General features: G+C 42.7%; 1 protein-coding gene across 4 annotated transcripts in view; it reads left to right on the forward strand.

The window, feature by feature from the left end:
* The window catches only part of cramp1 (cramped chromatin regulator homolog 1), a 69,380-nt gene that overhangs the window by 31,149 nt on the left and 18,444 nt on the right, over positions 1 to 19,787 (forward strand). For all 4 annotated transcript variants that reach the window (XM_033040375.1, XM_033040376.1, XM_033040377.1 and 1 more), the window contains exons 8-12: positions 2,516 to 2,639; positions 9,795 to 9,876; positions 11,319 to 12,632; positions 14,841 to 15,006; positions 17,971 to 18,161. In XM_033040375.1, coding sequence (XP_032896266.1) covers positions 2,516 to 2,639; positions 9,795 to 9,876; positions 11,319 to 12,632; positions 14,841 to 15,006; positions 17,971 to 18,161 — 1,877 coding nt within the window. The remainder of the gene's footprint in view (positions 1 to 2,515; positions 2,640 to 9,794; positions 9,877 to 11,318; positions 12,633 to 14,840; positions 15,007 to 17,970; positions 18,162 to 19,787) is intronic.

Consider the following 19,787-nt stretch of genomic DNA (forward strand, 5'->3'; position numbering starts at 1 on the left):
GGATATTTCTAGGTTAACAATAAAATAGCTATACAGAGCTAATCTCCAGCCTGATACAAGCTATCAATTTTGTTCACCCCACTGAAATTTTAAATGAATGACTGAGATGCCAGATGCAATAACAACAATAGACCCTAACTGCATTGTGGCTCTAGTGCAACTGGAGAGGTCGGCCTGGGGGACAAGCACTGTAACGATTCACTGCTCTGCTATTGTATATACAGTGCCCTCCATAATGTTTGGGACAAAGACCCATCATTTATTTATTTGCCTCTGTACTCCACAATTTGAGATTTGTAATAGAAAAAATCTCATGGTCAAAGTGCACATTGTCAGATTTTAATAAAAGCCATTTTTATACCTTTTGGTTTCACCATGTAGAAATTACAGCTGTGTTTATACATACTTCCCCCCCCCCCCCCCCCCCCGCATTTCAGGGCACCATAATGTTTGGGACACATGGCTTCACGGGTGTTTGTAATTGCGCAGATGTGTTTAATTGCCTCCTTAATGCAGGCATAAGAGAGCTCTCAGCACCTAGTCTTTCCTTCAGTCTTTCCATCACCTTTGGAAACTTTTATTGTTGTTTATCAACATGAAGACCAAAGTTGTGTCAATGAAAGTCAAAGAAGCCATTATGAGACTGAGAAACAAGAATAAAAACTGTCAGAGACATCTGCCAAACCTTAGGCTTACCTAAATCAACTGATTGGAACATCATTAAGAAGAAAGAGAGCACTGGTGAGCTTACTAATCGCAAAGGGACTGGCAGGCCAAGGAAGACCTCCACAGCTGATGACACAATAATTATTTCTATAGTAAAGAAAAGTCCCCAAACACCTGTCCGACAGATCAGAAACACTCTTCAGGAGTCGGGTGTAGATTTGTCAATGACCACTGTCTGCAGAAGACTTCATGAACAGAAATACAGAGGCTACACTGCAAGATGCAAACCACTGGTTAGCTGCAAAAATAGAATGGCCAGGTTACAGTTTGCCAAGAAGTACTTAAAAGAGCAACCACAGTTCTGGAAAAATGTCTTGTGGACAGATGAGGTGACGATTAACATATTAGAATGATGGCAAGAGCAAATTATGGAGCAGAGAAGGAACTGTACAAAATCCAAAGCATACCACCTCATCTGTGAAACACGGTGGTGGGGGTGTTATGACCTGGGCATATATAACTGCTGAAGGTACTGGCTCACTTATCTTCATTGATGATACAACTGCTGATGGTAGTAACATAATGAATTCTGAAATGCATAGACACATTCTATCTGCTCAAGTTCAAACAAATGCCTCAAAACTCATTGGCCAGCGGTTCATTCTACAGCAAGACAATGATCCCAAACATACTTTTCAAAGCTAAAAAAATTGTAATTTCTTGAGTGACCAAGTCAATCACCCGATCTGAGCCCAATTGAGCATGCCTCTTATATGCTGAAGAGAAAACTGAAGGGGACTAGCCCCCCAAAGAAGCATGAGCTAAAGATGGCTGTAATACAGGCCTGGCAGAGCATCACCAGAGAAGACACCCAGCATCTGGGTGATGTCCATGAATCGCAGGCTTCAAGCAGTCATTGCATGCAAAGGATATGCAACAAAATACTAAACATGACTACTTTCATTTACATGACATTGCTGTATCCCAAACATTATGGTGCCCTGAAATGGGGGACTATGTATAAACACTGCTGTAATTTCTACATGGTGAAACCAAAATATATCAAAATGGCCTTTATTAAAATCTGACGGTGCACTTTAACCACATGTTTTTTTTCCTATTACAAATCTCAAAATGTGGAGTACAGAGGCAAATAAATAAATGATGGATCTTTGTCCCCAACATTATGGAAGGCACAGTAATTATAAAATGATTCAGATTTGTGTACGTGTACGGATTCTCACTAATTCCACTTCATCTTGGGAATCCATATCTTCATTTTTACCTTGGGTTTTGCATGTACAACATTATTGCTTTGATACCCGTTAACGGTTGCAAATACTTTCATGGCTTGACGTGATTCATTGGAAAACATTACTGGCTTGGAAATTTAAATGTTAATGCTTTTTCTCCGTCCATGTGTGCTTTTTCACTTCTGCCCCTTTCATCAAAGCTTTTTTATAGTTGGGAATACGAGTTAACGATGTGCTGAGAAAATAAAGCCCCATTGTTCCTATTTTAATTTGGAGAGGGCTTGTGACAAAAATATAACCCTCAACACATCGGTGGAAATTCACCTTATTCCCTTAATTTGCAGTATATCTTTATTTTCCAAGTATCTTTCATTCTAACCTTCCACTTCATAAATATCTCTTTCCTTAACTAACATATTTAATTGTTGTATTGTTTTATTTAGCAGTAATTTATCTCCTTGCACTGTCTTCCAGTGGGTTTAGGACAGGTCAGAGAGCCCCTCACATGTAGTTTACTTCTCACAGTTATGTCTCTCTTTCTGTGACTCAGTTCTCTATCTCAGTTATGTGATTTAAAAAAAAATTATTATTCATAGGAATTAGTGATGAGGAAGATCAGAAACCAGTTCGACTACCGGTGAAAGTGCTCCTTGAACTACTGCCACGCAGTAACTACACCTGGGCAAGAGTTCAGAGTCTGGCACAGAATCCTCGACTACGGTAGAAACCAAATATTCAATATTTATCTATAATATCCTTTGCTTTCCTGACAACGATTTAGAAAATGTTACTGTCGTGTACATTGGTGTTTTTGTAACTACCCTTTTATATAGCATTAGGTGAATATTTATAGTACAAGCAGGCCCCGCATCACGGATGGGTTGCATTCCTAGAAGATGGTCCATAATCACGATTTTTTAATCCATTTTCTTTTGTTAAAATTTGTTAATATGGGGATTGCCTATATTTTGGTATGAGACTTGTATAAATGACTAATGTGAGATTAGTGTATTTAAGTAATTCAGATTTTTAATTAACATTTGTCAGAACAGGAATTGAGAGTAATATTAAAAATAGTGCTCATTGGAGGGTAACTAATTTTAAACATACTATTCAGAGATGGACTGGACTGCATACTATTTGATGTTTCATAAAGTACTTTCATATAAGTTCAAGGAGGAAAATAAACCTGTGAATTTGCAAAACTACATAATAGTGAATATTCCGTTTTAATTCAATTATGACATTTACTCGAGTATTCGTTCATCAATAACTAATGGAAAACGATCTTTAGCGTGTGTATTTGCTTCATACTAGGTCTTGGATGAATAAGAAAACTTCAATCACAGCAAAATGTTCTTCATTGGTAATCTCCCCCTTCCCAATTTCATGACTCTCTGTGGTAGTACAACATATCACAAACTTTCCATATGCAAAGTGTTGGATTCAATTCCACATTCGCCCCCTTTGCAATAGTATATTGTATAATACATCATAACTAAGAAGTTCAAGTTAACTTTGAGTTCCATGCTGGTTGCAGTTATGAACTCAATTGTAGCATGTATTTTCAGTCCACGATTTTAAATTATATCCCTTTTTATTTGTGATTTATTAAAAGCAATACAATCTATAGATAACTAAAACTCTAATCTTGTGCTCTACCGGTTTGCGGGTTTATTCTATTTGCACAAAAACGGTACACGATAGCACTACGATGTTTCGCCAGCTCGCTCACCGTTCTCCTGTGCTGCGAGTGCAACAAGTTTCGCTCCGATCGGTGGAATATTGTAAATGTTAGCGAGGTTTAAAAAATCTTAAAAAACGCGCGTGCGCAGATCGATCACCTCTCCTGCCAGAGCGCCGCGTGGATCAGTCTTTTCTCCTGTCACTCACCGCGACGGTCCGCCCCTTCCTGTGCCATCGCGTCTTTACTGGAGCTGAGGATGGCCGGCAGAGGCCTCCACCCGGACACAATTTTCGGAGGGACTGGAAGCGGCGCTGCACGGAATCGGAGATGTTGCCAAACGGAAAGCAGAGACTCTGATCCCGGCGGAGGAGAATGACCAAGGACCAGTGCCCGCTGCGAGTCCCCATCGCACCGCCAGTCCAGTCCCTTCCCCTATGGTCGCCCTCGCTGGCTCCTGCCCGCCTCCCCCGTCATACCCCCCCTCTCTCCCTTTGCTCTTCCCCTATCTTTTCTCTGAGCTCTCAACCCCCACCCTCCCGCCCACACACACCCCTCCCGCCCACACACACCCCTCCCGCCCACACACACCCCTCCCGCCCACACACACCCCTCCCGCCCACACACACCCCTCCCGCCCACACACACCCCTCCCGCCCACACACACCCCTCCCGCCCACACACACCCCTCCCGCCCACACACACCCCTCCCGCCCACACACACCCCTCCCGCCCACACACACCCCTCCCGCCCACACACACCCCTCCCGCCCACACACACCCCTCCCGCCCACACACACCCCTCCCGCCCACACACACCCCTCCCGCCCACACACACCCCTCCCGCCCACACACACCCCTCCCGCCCACACACACCCCCCCCGCCCACACACACCCCTCCCGCCCACACACACCCCTCCCGCCCACACACACCCCTCCCGCCCACACACACCCCTCCCGCCCACACACACCCCTCCCGCCCACACACACCCCCATCCCTCCCAGACACACCCCTTTCTCCTTCCTCCCACACATGAGGACAAGGGAGGGAGTGCTAGAGGATGAGGGGAAATGAGTTGCGCCTGCGCAGTTAGGGGCTATGGGTGAGTGGTGGAATATTGCGTTGGGGACCGGACCTCCCATGTGTCAGGGACCCGACGAGTCCCACTTAGTTAACAACTGAAATTGTGTTTAGGCTGCTTTTTTAACATCATGCCAAGAAGAGGGAGAGTAACAGCTGCAGGATGGTCAAGGAACAACGCAAAGGGGCATCGAGAAGCATCAAGCAGCAGAAGGGAACAAGAGATGCAACAAGAGAGAGCTCAATGTCTCGCGGATCAGCGAGGAAGAACGCAAAAATGAAAGGATGAGGAGACGCAACCAAAAAGAACTGAACGTCTCAAGGAACAATAAGAAAGAGCGCGAAGCAGAAGGGATGAAGAGACGCCACAAAGAAGAAGAAATGAGCGTCTCAAGGATCAACAAGAAAGAACGCTAAGAAGAAGGCATGAAGAGATGGGAGATGAAAGAACTAGAAGACTGGCTGAACAGCGGCCAGAAATACAACAAGACGAAATGCACAACTCGCAAGGATAAATCTTTCTGCTGATGTTGGTGAAATGACCAAGGTTTGCCCTCGGTGTTGAACATTCCGTTTCTCTGGAGAAACCGCCAACTTTTGCTGCAGGTAATCATTGCTCCTCTGCGGGCACTGCCTGATGAAGTTATGAGATTGTATACTTATGATACACCACAAGCAAACTAGTTCAGAAAGAATATAAGACAATACAACTGTCTCTTTCAACTGACGTCATTTGGTGCCAAGCAAGTGGTGCCACCCGGATGGAATCCTTCAGTGATCATTCAAGGCCAGATTCATCATTACCTTGGTTCGTTGATGCCTGACCTACACCAGCAAAGTAAATTCTTGCAGATCTATTTTATGGACACCCAAGACAGCATTGAATTGCAAATGGGTATACTGCGAAATGCTGGTATTCAAAGGGAAATTGTTGCAATGCTTGAAAACGTGATTAGACAAAACAACCCATACATTTGAACACTTCAAATCACAAAGGAAAGAATTCAAGGTTTACCAGAGTTATCAATCGTCATTCATCCAGATCATCGGCCACATTTGGAACATGAAAGGCGGTTTAACACACATATTGCCACCGAAGTTGCCATCATAATACCAAAAGATAATGACCCTCAGGCAACATCACGGCACATTATCTTGAAAGAAATAGGAGGAGACCTGAAAATCATTTCAGAGTCTCATAGGTCGTATGATAGTTTTCAATACGTCCTTATCTTTCCACATGGAGACGATGGATGGCATCACCAACTCCAAATGAGTAACCACAAGAAATTGACAACAATGCGATATTATGCCTTTTGGATTATGAATCATGATAGTGAATTAAACCACCTTTTGAGTGGAGGACGACTCTTTCAACAATATGTGGTTGATATGGCAGCAATGATTGAGACTGATAGGGTCAATTATATTCGCATGAATCAAGCATCGTTGAGATCAACAACTTACAGCAGCCTCATGGATGCATTAAATGATAATGATGATTTGGAAAACATCGGAAAGCACATCATCCTCTCCTCGACATTTGTCGGTGGACTGAGATAAATGATGGAACGATGCCAGGACGCCATGATGTACATTCGGAAGTAAGGCAATGCCTCATTCTTCATTACGATGACTTGCAATCCGAAGTGGAGTGAGATGCGACAGTGCCTCCTTCACAATAAGCAGTCGTGTGATAGACCAGACTTGATTGCAAGAATATTTGATTTGAACAGAAAGCTATTCATCAAGTACCTCACTGGACCAGATGGCCTCTTTGACCACTGTATAGTTTTTGTCTCAACTGTGGAATATCAGAAGAGAGGCCTGCCTCATTTGCACTGTCCGCTGTGGCTTGACGAAATGAGTAAGCCAAGACCATAACATTTTTCGTTGGACAAGTTGTGGATATGATCCATATCCTCTGTACATGAGAAGATCTCCCCACATGGGAGGATTTCAAGGACATCAAGAGGGACGCCGGCATTGACCTATTACTTCTGATTGAGTGGTGCCCTATAATGCTCAACTTTTGAAGTTGTTCAAACGCCACATCAACGTTGAGATATGCTCCTCTGTAAAGTCGGTCAAATACGTGATCAAGTACACCTTGAAGAGAAGTGATCAAGCACTTTTGGGAGCTAACATGCTTGACAAAATTACACAGTACTTGACTGGCAGATACATTGTTCCATCAGAAGCAGTGGCATCAATCCTTGGATTTCCGACTCATGAGCTGTCTTTCGACTCCAGGTACATCTAATAATAATATAATAATAATAATATCTTTTATTGTCATTGCACACAAGTGCAACGAGATTTGGGTATGCAGCTTCCATCCGACATCATAACTTAAATAACTACTAAAATTTAGGTTTAGATACGTAACACCATCTAGCACCAGAGATCTACCACCAGAACAACGAGTCGTTATCAGAGTCGATGCTGCTCAACGAGTGAGGAATAATGATATGATGAGAATGACATTAACTGAATTCATGGCATTTGTGTTCTCAAGAGCCGTTTGCAAGAACACTCTACTACTCTGATGTTCCCCGATTTTACACGTGGAACAATAGGAGATGGCAAAGAACGAAGGCTGGCAAGAGAGTGGAAGATCTTCAAGATATTTTTGAAGCCAACGTTTTGGGACAAATGTATACCGTGTCTCCAAGATGTGGTGACCTCTACTACTTGAGACTGCTTCTCCATCACCTAAAAGGGCCAGTATCATTCGATTAATTGAAGACAGCTGATGGAGAAATTTACCCTTTCTTCAAAGACGTCTGCAGAGAAAGAGGTTTGTTGCAGACTGACGACCATTGGCAACAAACAATGGAAGATGCTGAGAAGACAAGACTCCCCAGTGCAATGATAGATTTGTTTGTTGTTTTGTTGGCGAATACTGAGGTCAACAATCCTCAACAATTGTGGGATCACTTCAAGAATTCAATGTCTGAAGATTACCTTGAAAGAGAATGGAGAACAATGAGTGATCCTAATATCATGATTGATGAGAAGCATCATGATCAGGCTCTGTTGTATATTCAAGAGAAGCTTGACAATCCAAAATTACCGCAGGAATTGCAATACAATAGAACTGAACAACAGCAACTTGTTGAGGAGAATGAGCCTCTCCTGAACGCTGAGCAGAGAGCAGTGTATGACAAAGTGTGCAACTGCTTGAAAAGGAATCTTCCTTCAATGTTTTTCATTGATTCACCAGAAGGAACGGGAAAGACATTTATCACTAATTTGATCCTCTCCAAAGTTAGAAGTCAAGGTGATGTTGCTATTGCTGTAGCATCCTCAGGGATAGCAGCTACATTAATGCCTGGTGGAAGAAGTGCACTTTCTCGATTCAAGATACCCATCCAAGTGACCAAGGATACATTCTGCAACATCGAGAAGAACTCGAACACAGCACGAGGGATGAGGCAAGTGAAACTCATTGTTTGGGATGAGTGCCCAATGATTAGCAGGGAGAGCTTTGAAGCAGGGACAGAACTCTTTGAGATATATGCATCGACGCTAAGCCTTTTGGTGGGATTCTTACCATTTGTTGTGGCGATTTTCGACAACTACTTCCTGCAGTGAAATGGGAAAATGATGCTTATATTGAAAATTCCTGTATCATGAAATCCTACTTGTGGAAACTTTTCACCAGGTTTCAATTGCAGACAAATATGCGATTGAGATAGAGAGAAGGCGACTATTCGCAAATTTTGTTGAAAGTTGGAGAAGAATGAAGACGATGAAATTGAAATGCCACAAGACATGGTTCTATCAACAAGAATACTGGAGGATTATATTGATTTCTTCTATCCCACATTTGACAATCCTGCAGAAATATTCTTTGACAATTGTATCTTGGTTCCACACAACGACACCATAACAAGCATCAATTCTACATGTATCAGACGCTTCCCTGGAATCATTAGGAGTACTTTTCTTTCAATGCTGTCACTGAGGGAACTAATGCTACTCACTTTCCAACAGAGTTTCTCAATTCACTTGAGATCTCTGGATTACCACCACACAAATTGGAGTTGAAAAAAGGATCTCCAATCATGTTAATGAGAAACTTGGAACCCCCAAAGCAATGCATTGGAACGAAGATGATCGTGGAAGAGCTACACATTAAACAGATCGTTGCAAGAATCAACATGGGAGCCTTCAAAGATGACATTGAGCGTTATCCTAGGAATGAGAACAATTTGACAGAAGGCGAAGACATTCCCCTTCAGCGGAGCCAATTCCCGTTTCAGTCAAGTTTTGCTATGATGATCCATAAAGCACAAGGACAAACCATGGAGAAAGTGCTGATATACCTTGAGAAACCCGTATTTCAGCATGAACAACTATATGTGGCTCTTAGCCGAGGAAAGGTGCAGGAAAATGTCAACGTTTTCCTGAACATCGACCAAGAATGTTGACATTAAACGCATGCTTGAATAATGACTTCTGAGGTAAATTCACCGATTTTCTTCAAGTTAAAGTTTGACCACTCTATAATGTCTCGATATTAAAATTGTGTGTCTTTTTTTTCATCAACAGCAAAGAGACACTGAGCCGCAGTGAGCAGCAGAACGCAACAAGAAAGAACTGAACTGAATAAATATCATCTTTAACATTTAAATTGTTGTTATATTTTAAGAGTTATTCACATTTTAAGCTTTAATAAATACCTTTTCCACTTGCCGTGCCCGTGTGCTGCGCCTACGCACTAATATCTGCGTGTTCTACGTCACAATGGGAACCCAATGGGCGGGAATGGCTGCGCTGCCAGAGAGTCGCTAAGAGTGGATGAGTGGGGTGGTTGAGGGGGTATGGAGTAAATGCGTGGGGAGGGCAAAGCGCAGAGTGGGGGGGGGGGGGGGGTGCGTCACAATGGGAACCCATCAGCCACGCCTGGGTAATCGGGGGCTGTGGCTCAGTGGTGGAATATTGCGTTGGGGAACAGGTGAGTGGTGGAATGCAGTGGTAGTGGGGAATGGGTTGTGTTGGGGGACCAGGCCTCCCATGTGACTGGGACCCAACGGGTCCCACTTAGTCTAGTAATCTTACTATGCGTATGCTCTTTGATGGGCCTGGCTTTATTCTCTTGCAGGATGATGGTGGAACTACATCGGAAAGTTTCCAGTCTCATTGATTTCCTCAAGCATAAATGGGCGTTACAGGAATTCCGAATTGTATCCTTTTCGACTTGAGTGAACAGGAAAGCCTTGTGGCCAGTTTCAGCAAATTCCGCATGGACAGATGGCAAAGCATTATCACTGCCTGGCCGATGTCCTCAGTGACACATTCAAGCCGTATTATTTGTTGAACCTCATTTACTTGTATTTGGTAGGCTCCGAAGTGATCAACCAATGAGGGCCAAATCTGTGGCGTGATCTTAAAGGGGGCTCAAAAGATTGAAGGGGACATGAGAATCTCCAGATAACTTGTTGATAGTTTTCAAAGTGACATCCTGGCACTTGTAAAAAATGTTGTTGGTTATTAGACATGATTGTCTATCATTATAAAATGTGCACGCATTTCCAGGATAGAGGTACATCGCCATAATGATCAAATCTCTTATTGCCCTATTTCTGCAGTCTGGAACAACAGGTCTCCCTATGTGAAATCCAGTGTATTTTGTTGACATATTTGAAGAAATAATCATGTTTTTCCCCGCTTTTCCCTGCATAGATAGGGTAGACAGAATCATTTCCCAGAGTGGAAATATTAAAGACGTATAGTTTTCAGGTGAATTTAAAGGATAGTAGAAACAAGGAAGCATCTGGAGGAAACACATCACCTACTGCATCCAGTGTTCCCAATGTGGCCTCCTGTACATTGGCGAAACCAAGTGTGGATTCGGCCACCATTTTGCTGGACACTTGCGCTCAGTTTATCAAGGCCTACCGGATCTCCTGGTTGCTAACCATTTTAACTCCCCTTCCCATTCCCATACTAAACCAGCATCTGCAGTTCCTTCCTACACTTTTTGTGCCCATACTGACCTTTCTGTCCTGGGCGTCCTCCATTGCTAGAGTGAGGCCATACGCAAATTGGAGAATCAGCTCCTTGGATTCACCTTGCGTAGCTTACAACCTCACGGTATGAACGTTGAATTCTCAAAATTTTGGGTAATCCCAAGCTAACCCTCCCCTGCTACTTTCCTCCCTCTGGCAACACAACTCTCATCTCTCCACTATCTCTGGCCTTTGTTCCAACCATCTGCCTATCAAAACTTCCCTCACCTGTGTCCAGTTATTTCATGCCACATTTTGTCTTGCCTCTCCCTTCTTCCAACTCTTCCCCTGTCCCACAATCAATCAGAAGAAGGATCTCAACCCAAAACATCACCTACCCTTGCTGTCCAGCGATGCTGCCTGGTCTGCTGGGTTACTCCAACAATTTGTGTCCTAGTGAGATCAATTTAAATTTGCACATTTTGTTTTGGCACATACATTTTGGGATGTTTTAAGATGTTGCTGGGATGGAGACCGATAGACTTGGATTTATTTACTTTGGAGGTGAAGGCTGAGCGAGTGAGCTTGAGCAGACTAAAAAGTTAGGTATGCTTGTATTACTCATTCAAGTTTTTTCAAATGGCTTGTCTCTTGTTTCTCCTTAATATTATCTTCAGCGCAAGTCATTGGAAGAACGTCAGCAAGATATTGTATATGGTGAATCAAGGATTATGGGGCTTGAGGAAAAGACAGAGCTCCATCTCTACCCTGCAGAGAACTGTACTTTAACTGTACTGCCTGGAGTGGCAAAGGTGGTTCACTCAAAAGCCTGCTGCACTGTGCACTGGCAGGAAACCGGAAGGTGCAGACAGAACATAAAGGACATTCATTTACTCCCACCAGCACAGATATTAGCAAGAACCCCTGCTACAAAGGATATGACTGTTCCCGTCAGTCAAGGAACTCAGGGCACAATGAAGGGACAAGTTAAACAAATTAGAAGCACAACAGATGGGCGAACTGGTTTCAAAACCACTACATCGATGGCTGGTGAAGGATCACAATGCACTGAAGAGGAAATGTCTTCTTTGGAAGGTACCTCTGCTGGAGAGACAATTTCTCAACAGGAAAGTCCAAAAACAGACGAGATATTTGATGGAGGACAGCAAGAATTAGGAGAAAATGGAGAACATGCATTTAATTCACCCAAATCTAATTCGGATGCTTCCACTGAAGAATGCAGTGGTAATGAGGTGCCCTTAATGGAGTCCCCAGAACCAACCACGACTACTGAGCTCTGTGTCTGTGGGGGGATGGTCAATAATGATGAGACACTCCTCTTGGACCCACCTTCTCACGACATGAAGTCGTGTCCGAACTCGGTAGATGCAGAGAGATGTGCATGTCTGGAAAAATCCTCTGAAAAGGGTGTTACTGCCTTGGACATAAATGGATTTCTTGGTGATCCCAGTGCAGTACATTCTGGAATGATAAAAGTTGAATCAAGCTCTCAACAATTGGCAGATTCAAGTCCCCAATTATCTACTGATACCGCTTCAATGTCATCCAATTCAACCGCAGTAGATGATTGTGATAATAGGACCTTGTCCACTAATTGCACTCATGAACAGCCGGTGGTGTGCACAGATGAGGTGTCTGATAATGACTGCCTTGGGCAGACCGTGAATATGAGTTTGCCCTCTCAGGGACAAGCTGGTAGTGCCAGCATTCTTCCAAAGCCACCAAAAGAAGATGCTACCCATCTGGTCCAGCAGGTGCTGGAGGATGGCTGGAGTCCAAGTACCTCTGAGAATTTGACTTTGGCTGAATTGTACCTCATGCTGGGGAAACCCAGCAAACTGCAACTTGAATATGATTGGGTGCAGACCCAGCGGAATAACGCTGAGGAAACTGAGAGGACAAAGGGTACAAGTCAGAGGTTACTGAAGTGCCTGCTGCAAATTATCACTACTGAAGTAAATCCTAAATCTGTAAGTACATTTAGCATGTGGGGAAGAGTGAAAGGACTGGCTTCTACTAAAACAATATTAGTAATCACGTCAAGAAAGAAGAAATGTGCTATTGCTCAAATGCATAAAGCAGATAGAATAAAAAAATGGGGGGCTTAACTGAGTTGCATTATGCATAATTCATTACACATGTATTAATAATTTTATGAAACTTAATGCAGGAGATTTATACGCCTGCATGTGATTGTTTCAAAGAGTGTTCAGCAGTAGGCTTGGGTATCCTAAAACAAGTTTACACTAACGTTCATGAGGAAAAATTGGAGCTGAAGACTTCATTCTTTAGAAGTTTTTGTTATCAGCCTTGTAAAATCTTCTCGAAGTCTGTGATCATTTTTGACTATCTTCAACTGTTTTGGTAAAATTTCTCTATCTCTGAGCAGCAAAAAAACTTTTTTTTTTAAATAATAAAAAAAAACTGAGGCACGGGTGCCAGCGCAGCGCCTTGACAAGTGGTCCATCTGGATAATATCCTGTCTAAAAGTGGACGGCAAGATTTTATACCTGTTTCTCAGTACAGCAGTACACAGCACTGCCTTGCTGCACATACAAAAGGTTACTATGATCCCTCTTATGCTGATTCTAGATTAGTTTAGTTTAGAGATACAGTGCGCAAACAGACCAGCGACCAGTGATTCTTGTACACTAGCACTATCCTACACACTGGTAAATTTACAATTCTTATCAAAGCTAATTAACCTACAAACCTGTACATCCCTGGGATGTGCTTGGGAACCTGTACATCCCTGGGATGCCCCCGGAGAAAACTCGTGCGGTTACGGGGAGAATGTGCAAATACCGTACAGATAGCACCCGTAGTCCGGATGGAACCCATGTCACTGGCACTGTGAGGCAGCAACTCTACTGCTGCGTCACCGTGCTGCTTACTAGATTCTATTAATACTCTTGTTTCTAGTGTACTGTGCATATGGAAATATAAAGGTATTTTCCTCATAGCAGTGAAGAAAGTAACTATTTGTGAAATATTTTTTAATTTTGTCGACTTTTAAAATTTAAACACGAACTTTGATCTGCCTTTCTGTGAACAATCTACAACATGTTAGGATTTGCCTTGATCACCATATACTTTCAAATAGGAAGCCCGTGTGTTAGATGTATTTTTGTCTGTATGTAACAGTTTCAAAAATTTCAGCATACTTTAGACAATAGACAATAGGTGCAGGAGTAGGCCATTTGGCCCTTCGAGCCAGCTCCGCCATTCAATGTGATCACGGCTGATCATCCCCAATCAGTACCCTGTTTCTGCCTTCTCCCCATATCCCCTGACTCCGCAATTTTTAAGAGCCCTATCTAGCTCTCTCTTGAAAGCATCCCGAGAACCTGCCTCCACCACCCTCTGAGGCAGAGAATTCCACAGACTCGCGACTCTCTGTGAGAAAAAGTATTTCCTCGTCTCCGTTCTGAATGGCTTACTCCTTATTCTTAAACTGTGGCCCCTGGTCTGGACTCCCCTAACATCGGAAACATGTTTCCTGCCTCTAGCGTGTCCAAGCCCTTAACAATCTTATATGTTTCAATGAGATATCCTCTCATCCTTCTAAACTCCAGAGTGTACAAGCCCAGCTGCTACATTCTCTCAGCATATGACAGTCCCGCCATCCCAGGAATTAACCTTGTAAACCTACGCTGCACTCCATCAATAGCAAGAATGTCCTTACTCAAATTAGGGGACCAAAACTGCACACAATACTCCAGGTGTGGTCTCCCTAGGGCTCTGTACAACTGCAGAACGACCTCTTTGCTCCGATATTCGATTCCTGTTGTTATAAATGCCAACATGCCATCTGCTTTCTTCACTGCCTGCTGAACCTGCATGCTTACTTCGATTTAAACTGTCCACTTAATTAAACTTATGTAATTGAGATCTTAAAAATAGAATTTTATCTAAAATGTTAGTTAGCATATCAGTAATGAAACATAATGAACAAATATATTAAGGGCAGATTTTGTAAGAAGTATGAGTTTAAAACTCCTTGTGTATTAGAACATGGAGGAGAAACAAAACATTGTTTGGCAAAATCATTCAGACGATATGAGAATTTACCACTAATTTGTTAATTGTGGATCAGTGGGCTCAGGGAATTGAAGACACATGGAATTTTTACAAGCTTTCCCTTTTGCTCTCTCATATATTACTCTTATAATGTTTAGAGTCCAGATTCAAGTTCTGTGGCAGCATCTCCAATGAAGTCAAACCATGAAGATCAGATGCTCTCGCCGCCAGGGAAAGTGATTACTCTTTCACGTAGTCCTGGTTGTGTCCGAAATACTCCAGCAATTCGAACGAGCAAAACGCTCACTCCCACCAGTGTTTCAGGTTAGTGGTACTGTTCAAGGAACGATGAGGGGGAGAATGTGCAAACTCCACCCAGACAGACACAGAGGTCAGGATTGAACCCTGGTTGCTGGAGTTGTGAGCCAGAATTACTACGAGCATTGTATATGATATTTTGAGTTAATCTCTCTTTGAATGTTTCTTTTGATATGTGTAGTGGTATAAACTGGACTAAATACTCACAGTCCTGCTAGAATGAAGAATTTTGCATCCCTCTACACCAGGGGTTCCCAACCTTTTTTGTCCCGTTTACCCCTGCAACTTTAATAGCACATAACTGTTATTTCACTTATTTATGAATAACTAACAATAAACAGACACCAGATACGGATACAGTTCAAGTTCAAGTTTATTGTCATGTGTCCCTGATAGGACAATGAAACTCTTGCTTTGCTTCAGCACACAGAACATAATAGGCATTGACTACAAAACACATGAATAAATAAACTGATAAAGTGCAAAATGACAGATAATGGATTATTAATAATCAGAGTTTTGTCCGCGCCAGGTTTAATAGCCTGATGGCTGTGGGGAAGTAGCTATTCCTGAACCTGGTCGTTGCAGTCTTCAGGCTCCTGTACCTTCTACCTGAAGGTAGCAGGGAGATGAGTGTGTGGCCGGGATGGTGTGGGTCTTTGATGATACTGCCAGCCTTTTTGAGGCAGCGACTGCGATAAATCCCCTCGATGGAAGGAAGGTCAGAGCCGATGATGGACTGGACAGTGTTTACTACTTTTTGTAGTCTTTTCCTCTCCAGGGAGCTCAAATTGCCGAACCAAGCCACGATGCAACCGGTCAGTATGCTCTCGACTGTGCACCTGTAGAAGTTAGAGAGAGTCTTCCTAGACAATCTGACTCACCGTAATCTTCTCAGGAAGTAGAGGCGCTGATGAGCTTTTTTGATAATTGCGTTAGTGTTCTCGTACCAGGAATGATCTTCAGAGATGTGCACGCCCAGGAATTTGAAGCTCTTGACCATTTCAACCATTGACCCGTTGATATAAACGGGACTGTGGGTCCCCATCCTACTCCTTCCAAAGTCCACAATCAGTTCCTTGGTTTTGCTGGTGTTGAGGGCCAGGTTATTGTGCTGGCACCATATGGACAGTTGCTCAATCTCTCTTCTATACTCGGACCCATCCCCATCAGTGATACGTCCCACGACAGTGGTGTCGTCAGCGAACTTGATGATGGAGTTTGCACTATGACCGGCAACGCAGTCATGAGTATAGAGGGAGTACAGCAGGGGGCTGAGCACACAGCCTTGAGGTGCTCCCGTGCTGATTGTTATCGAGTCTGACACATTTCCACCAATACGAACAGACTGGTCTGTGGATGAGGAAGTCGAGGATCCAATTGCAGAGGGATGCGCAGAGACCCAGTTCTGCGAGTTTGGTAACCAGCTTGGAGGGGATGATAGTATTAAATGCCGAGCTGTAATCAATAAATAACAGCCTGACATATGAGTTTTTGTTGTCCAAGTGGTCCAGAGTGGGGTGGAGGGCCAGCGAGATCGCATCCACCGTTGATCTGTTGTGGCGGTAAGCAAACTGCAGTGGGTCCAGGTTTTTGTCGAGGTAGGAGTTGATTTGCTCCATGATCAACCTCTCGAAGCACTTCATCACCACAGGCGTTAGTGCCACAGGTCGGTAGTCATTGAGGCACGTCACCTTACAGATAACGTATACCAGATCCAAACACAGTCAATGAGAAAAAATATGTACAAATCCAGAATCAACAAATTTACCCCCTGGGTAGGTGAAATTTACCCCAGGTTGGGAACCCTTGCTCTACACCTTCACTGAATAATTGACCTTCGAGTAATTTTGGAGCAATATTAAGTACCTCAACATTGCTCAAAATTCAGAGAAGTGAATATTGTAAAATGGCAGCCAGAAGAATTTCTCCTATTCATTCTAAGAAAGTAACAATAAGAGAAGCAATCGTAATTTGAAAACTCATTCACTTGCAATTGCATTGGTCATTTACCCACTGGTTTCTAATTTCATCAAATGAATAACAAAAAAATGCACTCGCACTACAAATGGGATGAATTTCTCCAAACTATTAATATACCACGTAACTAGCCAACAGAAGGCTGGGTAACAAAATCTGTCCAGAAATGATGTTCACTTGAATGGATGGCTGAATACACTGGCCATAGGGCATAACGGTATATTGACATCAATGCTGAAGACTATTGTTCCAGAATTAGCAGATCCATGGTGTGTTCCTGTACATTAACAATATTGGCGTTTACTTGACAACATGGAAAATGGTTTTGCTATATCTTGTTCACAAAAGGAACAAATCTAACACAAACAATGCCATCCGATCAGATCATACGCAGTCAGCAGCAAAATAACTGAAGGTTTTATCAGCACCACTATCAAATGTAGGTCGCTAAATGAGGAGTGTAGTGAATTGAAAGCACTTGCTGTTTGTACCTGCTTTGTAATTTTCCTCATAAATCCATAGCATCATTCGTGACTCCATGTTCTCGTGGAACATAAAATCCTGCAAACTCTCAAATGTATATATGCATTTAATTGTGCATATTAATTAGTTCCAAAATTGTGTATGGTCAACGCACCAACTAGTGGATACGAAACTGTACCAATTGTTTAGTTTTAGTTTAGAGATAGAGCGTGGAAAAGGCCCTTCGGCCCACTGAGTCCGCATCGACTAACGATCACCTGTACAATAATCCTATCCTACACACCAGAGACAACGTGGGAGAAAACTGGAGAAAACCCACGTGGTCACAAGAAGAACGTGCAACCTCCATACAGACAGCACCCATAATCAGGATCAAACCTGGATCCCTGGCAGCACCTCTACCACTGCCGCCCTTTCATTGACTAACGCCCAGTTGAACAATGATTGTATGTTGCAAATAAGAATAAAGAATATGTTGTGTATAACATTTTAATTGTCTCTGTCTAGGAATGCGTAATGTGCAGAAAACATTGGTGGTCCCACATTCATCTAGTAGCTCAGGAAAATCGAACAGCGATGCAGACAGTGGGATATTTGCAGTTCCTACAATTTTGCCTCCTAACAGTAGGCATAACAAGATGTATTCACCCAGCAAAGAGAGTGAGCTGACATTCAGACAGCAACTGGATACCTTCAGTGTAAGTTAAACTTCTTTTGTGATATGGCAGAGTGTTGAAGGGTGGGAATATATTAATATATGCATGAATATATTGTTAAATATGATCCTTTAACAAATAGTCACAGCGTTGCTGAACACTCCTGTGCTACTTCTCACTTGTGGAATCAAAATAATTGCTTTTACCAATAAATTAAGGTATTGTGTTGAATATATTCCAATTAATAGATTTATTTATTTTTCTATTTCAATTAAATTTGTCAGTATTTAAACTTTCAATAATGTAATTGAAATACAGCGATATATCAAAACAAATAATGAATGATTTTATTCATTTGATTGCTCAGTAGTTTAATATTATATTGGATTTACATTTTGTTTTATAATGTAAATAATTATGTTATTCTTGTTGGCAGCAGTTTACAATTGGGAACTAGCAACATACATACAAGTGACGCTTGTATGAATGACTTGGCCTGGCACTGCCAAATAATAGCTAATTAGTTATTGTCTTCCGCTTGGTGGGCCTAATAACTGATTGTCATAGTCATAGAGTGATACAGTGTGGAAACAGGCCCTTCGGCCCAGCTCGCCCACACCAGCCAACAATGTCCTAGCTACCCGAGTCCCACTTCACTGCGCTTGGTCCATAACCCTCCAAACCTGCCCTATCCATGTACCTGTCCAACTGTTTCTTAAATGATGGGATAGCCCCAGCCTCAATTACCTCCTCTGGCAGCTTGTTCCATACACCCACTATGTGAAAAAGTTACCCCTTGGATTCCTATTAAATCTTTTCCCCTTCACCTTGAACCTATGTCCTCTGGGCCTTGATTTCCCCTACTCTGGGTAAAAGACTGTGCATCCACCCAATCTATTCCTCTAATGATTTTGTATACCTCTATGAAATCTCCCCTCATCCTCCTACGTTCCATGGAATAGAGACCCAGCCTACTTAACCTCTCCCTATAGCTCACACCCTCTAGTCCTGGCAACATCCTCGTAAATCTTTTCTGACTCCTTTCAAGCTTGACAATATCTTTCCAATAACATGGTGCCCAGAACTGAACACAATATTCTAAATGCGGTCTCACCAACATCTTATGCAACTGCAACATGACCTCCCAACTTCTATACTCAATACACTGACTGATGAAGGCCAAAGTGCCAAAAGCCTTTTTGGCCACCTCATCTACCTATGACTTGACCTTCAAGGAACCATGCACCTGTACTCCTAGATCCCTCTGCTCTACAACACTACCCAGAGGCCTATCATTCACTGTGTAGGTCCTGCCCTTGTTCGACATCCCAAAATGCAACACCTCACACTTCTCTGTATTAAATTCCATCAACCATTCCTCCGCCCACCTGGCCAATCGATCCAGATCCTGCTGCAATCGTTCACAACCTTCTTCACTATCTGCAAAACCACTCACTTTTGTATCAATTGTTGCTGTCACCACTGTTATACAGATTTTAATTTCTAAAGTTCGATATTGACTATCAAATATTTTGACGTTTCCTGTGTTCTTGAAAACCATTATATATGAATTAAACTTTTTCTGTAGCATATCCATCTTACAAGTCAACAGGAAGCAAGAAATCATTTTCATCACAGCTTTTCACTGTAACAGTGTTGCAAACAATT

Source organism: Amblyraja radiata, chromosome 22, assembly GCF_010909765.2.
Source record: "Amblyraja radiata isolate CabotCenter1 chromosome 22, sAmbRad1.1.pri, whole genome shotgun sequence".
NCBI classification, from domain to species: Eukaryota; Metazoa; Chordata; class Chondrichthyes; order Rajiformes; family Rajidae; genus Amblyraja; species Amblyraja radiata.